The sequence below is a fragment of the Canis lupus genome, chromosome 2 (genome assembly GCF_003254725.2).
Source record: "Canis lupus dingo isolate Sandy chromosome 2, ASM325472v2, whole genome shotgun sequence".
Classification (NCBI taxonomy): Eukaryota; Metazoa; Chordata; class Mammalia; order Carnivora; family Canidae; genus Canis; species Canis lupus.
Genome location: NC_064244.1, coordinates 41290226 through 41305321, shown reverse-complemented (window position 1 = coordinate 41305321; position 15096 = coordinate 41290226). Strand labels below are relative to the sequence as shown.

The window sequence follows — 15096 nt, the reverse complement described above, 5'->3', positions numbered from 1 at the left end:
AACCAAATTAAGAAAAGTGGGCATCAAAAAAGGCTGTTTAAGGAAATGTTATAACTTTTTCAGAATAAAAGCAAAAACCAAGCCCATATTCCCATAGATTATTAAACTCAAAATTCAGTATAATTCTCCCTCGCTTTCCTTAATACAAGATATACTTTAAATAAAACTCATATGCATTGCTGCCTCAAATCTTCCAGCATCACTTCATCTCCCAAAATACTAAGAGCAATGAGGGCAAAGTTTGTATCTGCACAATATAAACTTAATAAATACTAGTCACCTCCAAATAAAAATAAATAACTATATAGCCTACTTTACATAAATACGTACTTCATCTAAAAGCAAATGAATTATGAAAGAGTCATCCTCATTAACACTTAAGCAATTGTCATTACATATTTACTTTTTTTTTTTTTAGATTTTTATTTATTTATTCATGAGAGACAGAGAGAGACAGAGAGAGAGGCGCAGAGACACAGGCAGAGGGAGAAGCAGGCTCCCTGCAAGGAGCCCGATGTGGGACTCGATCCCGGATCCCGGGATCAAGCCCTAAGCTGGAGGCAGATGTTCAACCGCTTAGCCACTCAGGCGTCCCACATATCTACTACTAGAACTGTGCTACAATAACAAAGATGTATAAAGACAAGCCTTAGCCCTCAAATACTAATTCAGCTGGGAAAAAAAATTACAAAAAAATCTTCTACAACAATACACACCAGACCAATTAAATCAGAACCTCTGAGAGTGGCCCCCAGTCATCAGTATATTTTAGAAATCCCCAGGCAATTCCAATAGCAAAGGAAAAATCCACTGGATCAAAAGCAGAGTAGACATCAAATTCCTCACTAAACATATGACTTTCATTAGATGTTTTCTTTGGTAGCCTTAGGAATTAAAAAATTTAGTGACTTTGGGGAGCCTGGATGGGTCAGTCAGTTGAGCATCCGACTCAATTTCAGTCATGATCTCAGGGTCATGAGATGGAGCCCCACGTCCAGCTCTGTGTTTAGCATGGAGCCTGCTTGGGATTCTCTGTCTCCCCCTCCCCCAGCCCAACCCCTGCTCATGTTTTTTCTCTCTCTCTCTCAAAAAAAAAAAAAAGAAAGAAATTTAGTGACTTAAAACTAGCACTAATAACTTTGTATTATTAGGAACAGAAGTAATTTCTAGACCATGCAAGCTTTCAGAGAAGAATTCCCTTAGACAGCACATCTTTTGTCTTGTCATCTTTTCAGAAGTGTAAAATAAAAAAAAAAAAGTATAAAATATAAATCAAAGTATCATTCCAGTGTACAACTTATTTACTGCAGTATGTAAACAATACACTATGTAGCAACAAAACTAAAAAATGCAAACTGAAAATATGCTATCACACTTAACATCCACTTTACTTAAGTCACACTAAATACAAACCTGAGGGAGTTTTTTATCTTCATCAGACAAGCAGTCAATGGCATTACTGAATACTTCTTCAACCATCTTCTTTTCTTCATCTAAGAAAAAATTCAAAGGTAAATAAGTGATACCAAACCTCACAGATTGCACAGAATAGAAGTCTATAAAGAATAAAAGTAGATTCAGCATTTAAGACAGAAGGGAAAGTAGATAGGGACGCTTGAGTGGCTCAGTCAGTTAAACATCTGCCTTTAGCTCAGGTCATGATCCTGGCATCCTGGGATCAAGTCCTACATCGGGCTCCCTACACAGTAGGGAGTCTGCTTTTCTCTCTGCCTCTGCCCCTCCCCCCAGCTCATGTGCACATGTGTGCTCTCAAATAAAATCTTTAAAAAAAGGAAAAGTAGGTTAAAATTATCATTCATTGCCTTTCAAAACATATCTAACAGAATTAATCTATGAATAAAAGTAGCCTATTACAAAATTAATAACAAAAATTATACTAAGTGCCATATATCTAATATTTAAGTCTAACAATTACAGATTACAGGTATTATTATTATCCATTATTGAGGAAAGGGAGGTTTAGAGCAAATAATGGAAACTGCTATTAACTATTAGAGAAGCAATGCCAAAGCCTATGCTTTTAAACATTATATTGCCTTCTTATAAAGTGTCTATTAAATAACAGGTAGTCAATAAACATCTGTTCAATTAATCAATATATGACCCTGCAACATTAAGCAAATGCAGCACTGATAGTTATAAGAAAATATTTGAGTAATTTGCTCAATTAAAAAATAAAATATTACTAACTTTAGGAGTTTATGTAGGATATGTTATTATTTTGCTCATGAATAAGTAAAAAGTAGCTCTAAAAGTACATGGGTTTAATTCTGTGCCTTGATAATGGAGGCAATGCAACTGACATTTGATTCTGGATGACTGAGGATATTATTTACTTCTCATTATATAGGATTACATATGTAAAAGGATAAACTGAATAATAAGTGGGATGGTATTCAATATGCTGAATGTTTTGATAGTCTATGCTACTACCTAGCTCTGTGAATTTAAGTAAGTTATACTTACAAATAATATGTGAGAATAACTGGTTAATTTAATACAAGTTATCTTACTATATTTAAAAGGTTACACCACAGTTAGGTAAAGGACAGGTCATCCTCATTTGGATTTCTTTTTTTTTTTTTTTTTAAGATTTTATTTATGAGAGAGAGAGAGAGAGAGGGGCAGAGACACAGGCAGAGGGGGAAGCAGGCTCCATGCAGGGAACCTGACATGGGACTCAATCCCAGTTCTCCAGGATCAGGCCCTGGGCTGAAGGTGGCGCTAAACTGCTGAGCCACCTAGGCTTCCCTTTTTTTTTTTCCCTTAAAGATTTTATTTATTTATGAGAGACACACAGAGAGAGAGAGAGAGAGAGAGAGAGAGAGTCGTTTGGATTTCTAGAATAATGAAGCATAGTACTTTCTATACAGAAAGTGATCTGACCAAGAAACCTAACCTTAAGTCGTCAGAGAACCACAGTAACAAAGGAGCTTATAGCAATAAAGTACAAGAGGGTATAAACTAATATTTTCAGGAGGGATCTTTGGATTTTACATAGAGTAATACCTTTATACCTCCCAATAAAACAAAACAAAGGAAAGGAAAAGAAGGAAATAAAATAGGGTCTTAAAGCTTTTACAAATGCATGAGTACCATGAGTACCTCCTGTGACTGTAACATGAACTGCATATCCTAGCAATACACAATAGATTAATCACAACAGATTAACAATATTAAAATATATTTACATTTTCATATAACATTAAGACCGTACTGAAGTTATATAGTACCTGTGTTAAAATCTAATTTGGTCATCTGAAGTGCATAGGCTTCACAATCCTTCTTACTAAAACTGAAAATAATTACAGGCTGAAAATTTCTTTCCATAATCATCTTCACAATCTTGAACACATTTGATGGTCCTGCAAAAACAGTACATATACCAACCCAAAAATTAACTCAGGATGGATTATAGAGCTAAATATAAAATCTCTAACTATATAAACGCTTAAAAACTATATAGGAGTAAATTTCCATGATTCGTTATTAGGCAAAGCATTCTTAGGTATGATACCGATAGCACAAACAACAAAAGAAAAAAAACAGATAAACTGTATTTCACTAAAATTAAAAACTTTTGTACTTCGATACCAACAATCAAGTGAAAAGACCTTTACCCACAGAATGGGAAAAAATAGGTAAGGGTCTACTATTCAGAGCATATAAAGAATTCTTACAACTCAACAACAACAAAAAAATGACAATTTCATTTTTAAATGGGGAAAAGATCTGAATAAGTAGTTCTCCAATAAGATATACAAATAGCCAACAAGCACATGAAAAGATACTCAACACATCATTAGCCATGAGAAAAATATAAATCAAAATCATAGGGGCGCCTGGGTAGCTCAGTGGTTGAGTGTCCACCTTTGGCTCAGGTCATGATCCTGGGGCCCTGGATCACATCCTATCAGGCTCCTCTCATGGAGCCTGCTTCTCCCTCTTTCTATGTCTCCACCTCTCTGTCTCTCATGAATAAATAAAATCTTAAAAAAAAAAAAAAAAACATATGATTTACCAGTTCATACCACAAGGCTGACTATATTCAAAGAGACATATTATAGTGAGTATTAGCAAGGATGTGGAGGAAATGGAAACTTCATAACCTTCTGATGGGAGTGTAAAATGGAGGTGCCATTTTGGGAAAATATTCTGGCAGTTATTCAAAAGGTTAAACATAAAAATACCATGACTTAGCAATACCACTGCTAGGTATACACTCTAGAGAAAAGAAAACATACATTTATATAAGCTTATATATAAATGCATGTTTTATAAATTTATAAATTTATAAATATAAATTTATATAAAAATTGGAGAACACAAATATTTATACCAGCATTATTCACAACAATCAACAAAGAGAAATAACCCAAATGTTCAACAACTGATGAATGGATAAATAAAATGTGATATATTCATATAATGGAATGCTATTTCATTGTAAAAGGGTTTAAGAGTATTGATTGACACATGCTGTAACGTGGATGACCCTTGAAAACATGCTAAATGAAATAAGCCAGTTGCAAAAAGCCACACAAATTATGATTCCATTTATTTGAAACACTCAGAAAAGGAAAATAGACATAGAAAGGCAGATTACTGATTGTGTGAGGTTGCAGATTACTGATTGTGTGAGGTTGAGGGGCAGGAGAAGACTTTAGGAGAAATACAGAATAACTGGTAATGGATACAGGGCTTCTTTCTGACTCGATGCGTATGTTCTGGAATTAGTGGCCGCACAAGTTTGTGAATATACTAAAATACACTGAACTACATACACACTTAAAAATGGTAATTTTTATGGTATGTGAATTATATATCAATAAAAAAATTGTGATGGTTGCATAATTCTGTTAATATACTAATAACCATAAAATTGTAGATTTTAATGGATAAACTGTATAGTATGTGAATTATACCTTAATATCATATATGAAAATGAGATGAACCTTTTATCCCATTTTATCATATACTATCTATTTATACAGTTTTCTGAGGGAAAAAAGTGAACAAAGTTCCACTTTACCTTTTGTTCCTCCTTTCCGCCCCTTCTGATCTCCTTTTGCCAAATCACCTGCATCTCGAAGTACTTGCATCGCAGTATTAAAATTATCTTCTCTGAAGTCACCCTGGAATCAGATACTTTTCTATGTAACCTTGCTAATATTTAACCACAATCCAAACCCTTTTTTTTTAAATCCAAGCCTTTTTCATATTTCAAAACAAAGCTTCCTCAAAAAAAAAGTAATAACTATTACAAAGGTCAGTAAAAGAATGAAAAATGTTGTACATAATAGGTAATAAAAGGTGACAAAGATATTAAAACTGGAAAAACAAAAGATGTCTGAAACATGCCCTAAGTCCCTATTCTTCAGACATTTTAAAACACTGAAAAAGAAGGAAAAAAAAACTGAAAAGAAGAAAAATCTTAATTCATGCCTAAGAGAAACACAAGTCTTAAATATAATTTTGGAAATAAAAATACACACAAAGCCAACAGTTCTGGACCATAAACTACCTAAGAAAAAAATGGACTTATACTATTCTACTTCAGTTTTAGGAAAAATAGGTATAAACAACCAAGGGTGACATTATAGGGAAGAATCACAATTACTCCCTTACATTTTCATCAACAACAAGGTGCAGGCCATCTCCCCCTGCTGGAAAAATGTAGTGCTGCAATGGAGTAGGCCGGTAATCTGTGTAAATTACATGACAAGGCTGTAAAAGAAAAAAACAAACAAACAACAAAAAATCAACAATTAAACACATTTTTATGTCTTCAAAATAATACAGTATATTTAACTTACCTAAAAGACCTTGGGGAAATAAACTTTTGAATTCAACATTTCAAAAGAAGAAAAAAACTTAAAAAATTTAAAAAACCAGGCAAGAGAAAAATGTGGAACAATTAGGTCTACTGAATTATACTACCATCTATTCAATTTTATCAATCAGGGCCAAATATATGATATGAGTCTCAATAATGATCTTGGATTCAGACCCTAGACCTGTGATGCCATAATTATAGATGATGCCTGTTCCTACACAGCAGTAGTATGGTGACACAGAATACTCCCTGAAGTAAAATAGGATTTTTCTGCCCCACAGAGGGTTTTCAAAGGTTTAGTAAATCAGCAGATTGATCTAGCTCCTCCAGAAGATCCAATAGGTTTCTATCCTACAGAAGCAATACAGATGTTACAAAAATGTCATCAGAGAGCTTATAAAACAGGTAACAACTTGTAAGAACACTGGTATAAAGGAAAAATAAAGACAGGAAAATAAAACCAAGAATAAATTTAGCACAAATGAACAAATGCTTGTTATAAGGTCCTATACTCCTGCTAAAGTTGGACTACAAAAACAATTGGGAAACACAGTCAGTAAAAAGGCTGACAGTGTTCACATAGGAAGAATCAAATCACATGCTCAGGAGATGTCGTCCAGTTTCGTCCTAGTACTAGATCTTAGAGGAAATTCTCTACTACAAGGCCTCACTCTATGAGTAAATGCAGTAGTTTCCAAACCTGGCAAATCATCAGATCAACTTAGGAGCTTTTAAGAGTTAGCTCACAAGCCCCTACTCACAGAGATGTTGATATACAGGGTTTAAGATAGCACTTAGAAATACAAACTTGTAAAAAAAAAAGAAATACAAACTTGTAAAAACCAAGCCACATGATTTTGATAAGCTTGCCGGATGTGAGAAGTACTTTTACATTAAAATGTCTTCTTAATTCTAAGTGGCATCAAGAACAAAGTATAAAAGATAGTAGAGCCAACTTACAATGTTTTAAATATTGAAGACACCAAAAAAAAAAAAAAATACCTGTTTATGTAAATGGCAAATCCATTCAGCAAACTGTCGGGCATTTGGAATAGTAGCCGAAAGAAACACATAGTGGACATTGTCAGGAAGCAGAATAATAGTTTCTTCCCATACAACACCACGCTCTGAAAAAAATACATATACTTTGGAATTTACTGACAAGTAATCTAATATTATTTTCTCTCAAGCACAATAATTAAGAATGCAGACCACTTTACACAAAGATATTTTTAGCCACAGACCCCCTAATGAAAACTACTTTAGTTCTTACTATGAATTTGTCCAGTAGAAAGTTAGTAGACTAAACCCCTAAAAACACAATGTGCTCTGAAATAATAGCCTGCAAAGAACAGCTCCACACGGTATCCTTCTCACACAGCATAACAAGAATCCCTGACAATGGAAATAGTATTTCCATCTCACTTTGAGAAAGAGAAGTTAATTAATGCCTTTTAGAAAAGTTATAACAACAAATCTATTTATTTATTTACTTACTTACTTACTTACTGTTAAAAGATTTTATTTGAGAGAAAGCACATGAGCAAGGGGAAGAGCAGAGAGGGGGAGACGTGCTGACTCCCCGTCAAGACCTGAGCCAAAGGCAGACGCTTAGCAGACAGAGCCACCACACAGGTGTCCCCTAGTCAAACTTTAAATACTTCGTTGTCAGGGGCCATTTCTATCACTGCAGAAAGTTCTATCAGACAGTGCTACGTGAGATCTAACAGGAGGGGGAATTCAGTACTTCACAAATCAGGACACAACAGCAGCTCAGCTGAAAAGTCTTACATTTATTACTGAACCAACCTACTGGTATAGAGGCACATTTATTACTGAACCAACCTACTGGTATAGAGGCATAGTAACAGAGAAAATCATTCCCTTGATAAGACATGTCTCTTGGCCAGGTAGGAAGGATGTTTCCATTTTGATAGGATAGGAACATGTGATCTCCATGCAGCTTAAATATGTGTGCCAATTATGTTTGCTATTTCATGATTGCGATGCTTCCTCATAGACCCAGCTTGGTTCTTCTGCAGTGCCTCCTCTTGGAGTTGTACCTGATTTTATTACCAGTTTTCATCCAAATCCACTGGGGAATAGGACGATTCTGCTTTTGTTTCTTGGCCAGGAATCACTTGATTCTGAAAGTCTTGTGAGAAGACATGGTGATCACAGTCAACCACACGCAACCAGGATGGCGGCAGAAAGGAGACAGCTTATTTATTTATTCATGAGAGACACAGAGAGAGAGGCAGAGACACAGGCAGAGGGAGAGGCAGGCTCCATGCAGGGAGCCTGACGTGGGACTCAATCCTGGGTCTCCAGGATCCTGCCCTGGGCTGAAGGCGGCACTAAGCCGCTAAGCCACGGGGGCTGCCCTATAGCAACAAATTTCAAAGATACACCATTACTATACCATATAGCATCTTTCACCCAAATAACCCTCGTGATCTCTAGACATGAAAGATTTGATAAGCAGCAAAACTATGTCACTTTTTATTTAAATGAAAAAAAAAAAAAACCCTAGAAAAATCAGTTGAGAGATTCCTCTTAAAACAAACAAATACAGGATTCATGATTTTAAAACCAGAACAGCTCTGTTCAGAACCTAGGTGGCTCAGTGGTTGAGCATCTGCCTTTTGCTCAGGGCATGATGCTGGGGTCCTGGCATGGAGTCCCACATCAGGTTTCCTGCAGGGAGCCTACTTCTCCCTCTGCCTAGGTCTCTGCCTCTCAGTCTCTCATGAATAAATAAATAAAATCTTAAAAAAAAAAAAAAAAAACTTTAATTTTTTAAATAATTTTTATAATTTTTTAAATTTATTTATTTATGAAAGTCACAGAGAGAGAGAGAGAGAGAGAGAGAGAGAAAGAGAGGCAGAGACATAGGCAGAGGGAGAAGCAGGCTCCATGCACCGGGAGCCCGACGTGGGATTCGATCCTGGGTCTCCAGGATCGCGCCCTGGGCCAAAGGCAGGCGCTAAACCGCTGCGCCACCCAGGGATCCCTAATTTTATGAATTTGAAAGGGGTGAAATGTTTAAAAGGTAAATGATTTCATAAATTATATTACTTTCACTATAAATATACGTTAACTCAGTGCTTTAGTTTAAATAAAAGCTGAGTTTAAATATGTACATATGTAACTTTTAAATGTTAACAGTAGCTCTCCCAGTTCCACTCAAAATTCCAAGTATACTTACTTTTCCCTACAGCAGTGTAATGGTTCAAGTAAACGGATATTTATTTTTTCTCTCATTTTATTTCATAATCCCTATTTTATTTTATTTTTTTAACCATAAACCCACATTTCTTAGTTTTTAAAAACTGAAATACTAATAAAAATCCAAGTAAGTTAACTCCAGGCTGAAAATCTTAAAAATTTCTTTAACACTGATTTTAGAGAGTTCTCTATTAAAAGCAAACTAGCTTCAGGGCGCCTGGGTGGCTCAGTTGGTTAAGCATCTGCCTTCAACTCGGGTCATGATCTCTGGATCCTGGGATCAAGCCCTGAGTCAGGCTCCCTGCTCAGCAGGGAGCGTGCTGCTTCTTCTCCTTCTGCCTCTCTCCCCTGCTTGTTCATTCTCTCTCTCCCAAATAAAATCTTTAAAAAAAATTTTTTTTAATTCCAATTGTTTTGTATGAATTTGCATTTTTTTCACCCAGTTACTATTTAAGAAGTGGCATTTAAATGAGATCCCATCAGAAATACTATATCATGTTTCCCACAATTTAGTTTACTACAACTCTAGCCACATGAAAACTAAAAGCAACATTCAACAACTACTTATTCAAAATTCCTAAAGCCTTTAAGGAAAACACATGGCACACATTTCAGCAACATGACAGAACATACCTGAATCTCTCATGTAATGAATTTCATCAAATATGACCCATGCTACTTCTCGCATAACTTCAGAACCTCTGTACAGCATACTTCTTAAAATCTAAAAAAAAATATAAACAATTTAGCAAAATTTTAACATTACAGAAGTTCATCTTCCTAAAGAGGAATTTTGGAAATGCTTTTTTAATGGAAAAAAATAATTTTAGGTTACATATTTTAAATATGTTTCATAAACCAAATAATATTCCTTCTCTCTTAAAACCAAAATAAGTGACTTCTCAACAGTTACTAATTAGATACAGTTCATGGAATTACCACCACTACCTGCACATATGTTAAATATGAACCCACTTTATTGTACATATAATACTTATCACAAAACCCACATTGTCTAGGACATGAAAGTAACTTAAAATGGTCTTCTATTTAATGTATGGTACCTTATACTGTTTACTGATTTTTTTTGCTTCATCTCACAACATGGATATTCTCTGGCAACTAGTATTCTGATTTTTGAGTTAAAGAACATCTTCCACACATGGAAAAACGCTTTGGGAATGGAAACTTACTTTGGGTACCAGAATGAAAAGTGAGCAATGCTTTTGCCTGGCAGACCAGAAGTTAATTTATGCTGTCTATTGTATCATGTCCTTGTAAAATGCAGGGATATAATTCAAGAATGTATAAAAGATACATCTGTATAAAGATAGCTGTGCTCAAAACCTAAGATATTATAAGTATATATGTTTTAAGTGAAACTTGACTATCACCATGGGGAAGAAGCTAAACTTAACTGGACATTTTTAAAAAGTTATTGATGTATTTTTATCAACACTAAGATGCAAAAATAAAAAATCAAATGGAAAGAAAAGCCACTACTTACATGAATCTATGTATGCAAAACCGTCAATGTCACCGACAGTAAGTCTTTTAAAAATATTAGGTGAAAAATAATTCTATCAATGATAGTCATGGGTGGCCCGGGTGGCTCAGTGGTTTAGTGCCACCTTCAGCCCAGGGCCTGAACCTGGAGACCCGGGGCTGAGCCCCACGTCAGGCTCCCTACATGGAGCCTGCTTCTCCCTCTATGTCTCTGCACCCCCTTCTCTCTCTGTGTCTCATTAATAAATAAATAAAACCTTAAAAGAAATGACAGTCATGTGACAAATAACAGAATTAATAATTTACACTTAAATTTATATAATTACTAAATCCTTTAAAGGTGAACTTCTCCTTTTCAAGTAAATCTACTCAAAAAATAAAGTATTACATTTTATCTATATAGATCAACTGATAAAGCATTAGATGTTCTAATTGAATAGATAAATTAATAAAATTAAAAAGGAAAAACTGGATTAAGCATTATATAAATTACCTCTGTGGTCATAACAAGACAAGATGCTGTAGGATTAATAGTAACATCTCCAGTCATCAAACCAACATCTTGAAATTCTTCATACATTTCCCGGTATTTCTGGTTACTCAGAGCCTTAATTGGGCTGGTAAATATTACACGCTGTTTTTCCCTTAAGGCTAATGCAATGGCATACCTAAAAATGTGAAAGCAAATAAGAATAAAGTATTCAAAACCTTTTCTTTAAACTACATAATTTTTTAAAAATTCTATTAATGTATAAATTATGTCCCAACTTCCCCTAGTTACTTATCTTAATGGACTTTGCAGAACATTAATATCTTATTCTACTTACTAGTAACAAGCTCTTAAAATAATAATTATAATAATAAATATGAAGTGTAGTGGTCTAAATAAACAAGAATATTTAACTGTGGACTACTGAAATTAACGTAACTTAATTACTAATACCAAAAGATTACTAAAGGTTACCCTGTTTCTTGGAAGTAAAAAACTTTTAGTTCTAGAAATGGGTCTCCAAAAGTTTAGAGGCTCTGCCTGTCACTTTATACATACATATATACAATTAGCAAACCCTGGAAAATGAAATTTTGTTCTTCTGAGTTTCAAAAATAAGTTCATCCAGATGTATTCTTTCCCACATGTAATAATTATCAAATCATTCCTTGCTTGGGAGTCATGGTGGGTTCTAATTTTGAAAAGTTCATGCACAGCTATTAACAAAATGTAATAGTGTAGTTTTTTTTTTTTTTTAATTCTATTAGGTATTTAAATAAAGACTATGAAATGATAACTAAGGTTAGCACTGTGGTAGAGTGTCCTTGTTTAAAATATAATTCTGGCCCAAAACAGGCTCATAATCTAATTGGGGAAACAAAAATATTACTCATCACAAACATATAACCTTACTCTCCAAACACTGAAATAACTAAAAGCTGTCCAAACATTATCAAATACATAGTTTAAGAGATAGATATGAAACTGAAAAGGATATAGAGATGCTACAATATATTATCTAAAATGTCCACTTTCGAACAAAAATTTAGAAGATACAAAAAGAAACAGGAAGTATGATCCATACATAGGGGAAAAAAGCAGTCATGAGAAACTAATTCTCAGTGGGTCCAGATGTTGGACTCAGTAGACAAAGACTTAAATGCAGCTATCCGAAACATGTCCAGAAAATAGAAGTCATGTACTAAGAAAGGAAATAGAAAGTAATTATTCAACAGGCCATTACAAGAGAGATGTCAAAACTACACCATAAATAAATGAAAACACTACAGATGAAAAGTATTAACTAAAATGAAGAATTCACTAGATGGGCTCAAGAGCAGATTTGAGATGATAGAATAGTATTGGTAAATATGCAGTATCACTAGATACGAAGATAAATCAACAAAAATGACCAAATTTAAAGAAAGAAACAAAAGAAAAAAAATAGTGTCCCAGCGGAAGTTCCAAAGTGAGATAAAAGTATTTCAAAAAATAACAATGAAAACTTCCTAAATTTGTTTAAAAATATATTAATCTACAGATCTGACAAGAACAATGAACCAAAGCAGGAAAAAATAAAAAAGAATCTCACCTAGAAGCACTGTCAAACTGCTGAATAACAAAGACAAATAGAAAACCTTCACAGGGGACACCTGAGAGGCTCAGCAGTTGAGCATCTGCCTTCAGCTCAGGGCATGATCCCAAGGTCTGGGATCAAGTCCCGTATCAGGCTCCTTGTGGGGAGCCTGTTTCTACCTCTGCCTGTGTCTCTGCCTCTCTCTGTCTCTGTCTCTTAAAAAAAAAAAAGAAAAGAAAAGAAAGCCTTCACAGCAGCAGCAAAACATTAAGCACTGGAAAACATTAAAAGACTCAAACTTTTGAAGATAAAAAATCCAATGTCTGATTTGAAATACAATGGATAAAAATGAAATCAGATTAGACATTGCAGGAAAAAAAAGATGAATAAACTTGAAGACTTGTCAAGAAAATCTGTCTAAAGTGAAAAAGAATAAACTCAAAAAAAAAACCAAAATAATAAAAACAGTATAAGTGGGCTTTGAGACAACCTAAAGTGGCATGATAGAAGTTGAAGTCCCCAAGGAACTAGGAGGAAGGAGAATGCTTGGAAAAAAAAAAAAAAAAGCTGAAAATATCCCAAATGTGATATAAAATATAATACACGTACAAATCTGAAAGCCCAATAAACTCAAGCATAAGAAAAGTGAGAACTATGTAAAACCACATTATAATCAAATTACTTCAAGACAATGATGAAATTAAAAGCAGCCAAACATTCTATCGAGGCAATATGCAAGGAAGCAGAGAAATGCAGGGAAGTCAATCAAAACAAATGAAAACAGTAACAAGATGAAAAAAGGAGCAACAAGGACATTTAAACAGTTTGTAACAGTATTCCATAAGTTTAAGAAGCTAGGAAAAGGGTGCCGGGATGGCTCAGGAGGCTAAGAGTGTGCCTTTGGCTAGGTCATGATCTGAGGGTCCTGGGATTGAGCCCCACATAGGGCTCCCTGCTTAGTGGGAAGTCTGCTTCTCCCTCTCTCTACCCAAACTGCCCCCTCTCAGCTTGCAATGCTCTCAAATAAATAAATAAAATCTTAAAAAAAAAAGCTAAATGAAGTTAAGTACTAAGTAGAGATACTGGAAATAAAACAATAAAAATCACACACACAACTGAACTTCTCTAGTAAGGAAAACTATAATATCTGAGATGAAAATGCAATGAATGGGATTAATAATATAATAGACAATGTAGAAGCAAAAGGTAATGGAAGACACTGCGTTAGAAAAGGCCCAAAATGAAACACAGAAAAATGGAAAATATCAGTGTATCATGAGACAACTTTAAGTGGCCTAATATACTCCTAATTAGAGTTCTCAAAGAAGAGCCATAGGGAGCAATGAAAAACAAACCCAGAGCTTAAGAAACATGAAAACAACTATACCAAGCCTCATCATAAACAAACTGCTTAAAACCAATGATAAAGATAAAACCTTAAAGTAGCCAAGAAAAAGATACATTATCTGCAGAGGAACAAGGTAAGGTTGACAGGGGATTTCCGGTCATAAACTACACAAGTCCAAAGGTACTCTTAGAATTAGAATTCTAGGGGATCCCTGGGTGGCGCAGGGGTTTAGCGCCTGCCTTTGGCCCAGGGCGCGATCCTGGAGACCCGGGATCGAATCCCACGTCGGGCTCCCTGCATGGAGCCTGCTTCTCCCTCTGCCTGTGTCTCTGCCTCTCTCTCTCCCTCTCTCTCTCTGTGTGACTATCATAAATAAAAAAAAAGATTAAAAAAAAAAGAATTATAATTCTATATGGAGTGCAAACAGCTTTCAAAAATGAAGACAAAGTAAAAGTTATTTTATTTTTATTATTTATTTTTTTAGTAAAAGGTATTTTAGACATAAAAAGTTGAAAGGATTTTTCATTAGAAGATTTGTACTACTATAAATGTAAAAGAGTTTTTCCAGGAAAAAGAAAAATAATGCCACACAGAAATCTGGATCAAATAACATACCAAAACATCAAATTATTTTGGAAACATACCAAAAGCATTTCCCAAATATACCAAATCAAACAAAATCTGTGGTGTAGCTAAAGCAATATTAAAGAAAAACTTGTACCACTAAATGCCTATATTAGTGAAAGACAGGTCTCAAATCAATTACTTCATCTTTCCTCCATAAAGCTAGAAAAAGGAGAGCAAATGAGTCCCCCAAATCTGAATCTGACTCATAAAATAGAAAATAAAACAGAGCAAAATCAATGAAACCAAAAACTTTTTCTCTAAGATCAGTATGACTGATCACCCTCTAACAGGCTGACCATTAAAAAAATACATTACCCTGATAGCAAAACTAGGAAAGGATATTACAATTAACTACAGACCAATATCCTTTATGAACAAAGACGCAAAAATTCTTAACACATTTTTAGAAAAATCTAATCCAATAATATATTTACCAACATGAATTTTTTGAGGTTCCTAGAACC

At 34.6% G+C, this 15096-nt stretch overlaps 1 protein-coding gene across 2 annotated transcripts in view; it reads right to left on the bottom strand.

The window, feature by feature from the left end:
- MTREX (Mtr4 exosome RNA helicase) overlaps window positions 1–15096 on the bottom strand; it is a 102607-nt gene that overhangs the window by 70901 nt on the left and 16610 nt on the right. For both annotated transcript variants that reach the window (XM_025448004.3, XM_049102613.1), the window contains 7 exons: window positions 11085–11259; window positions 9719–9809; window positions 6860–6984; window positions 5650–5748; window positions 5054–5156; window positions 3255–3386; window positions 1414–1493 (listed from right to left, as the gene is read on the bottom strand). In XM_025448004.3, coding sequence (XP_025303789.1) covers window positions 1414–1493; window positions 3255–3386; window positions 5054–5156; window positions 5650–5748; window positions 6860–6984; window positions 9719–9809; window positions 11085–11259 — 805 coding nt within the window. The remainder of the gene's footprint in view (window positions 1–1413; window positions 1494–3254; window positions 3387–5053; window positions 5157–5649; window positions 5749–6859; window positions 6985–9718; window positions 9810–11084; window positions 11260–15096) is intronic.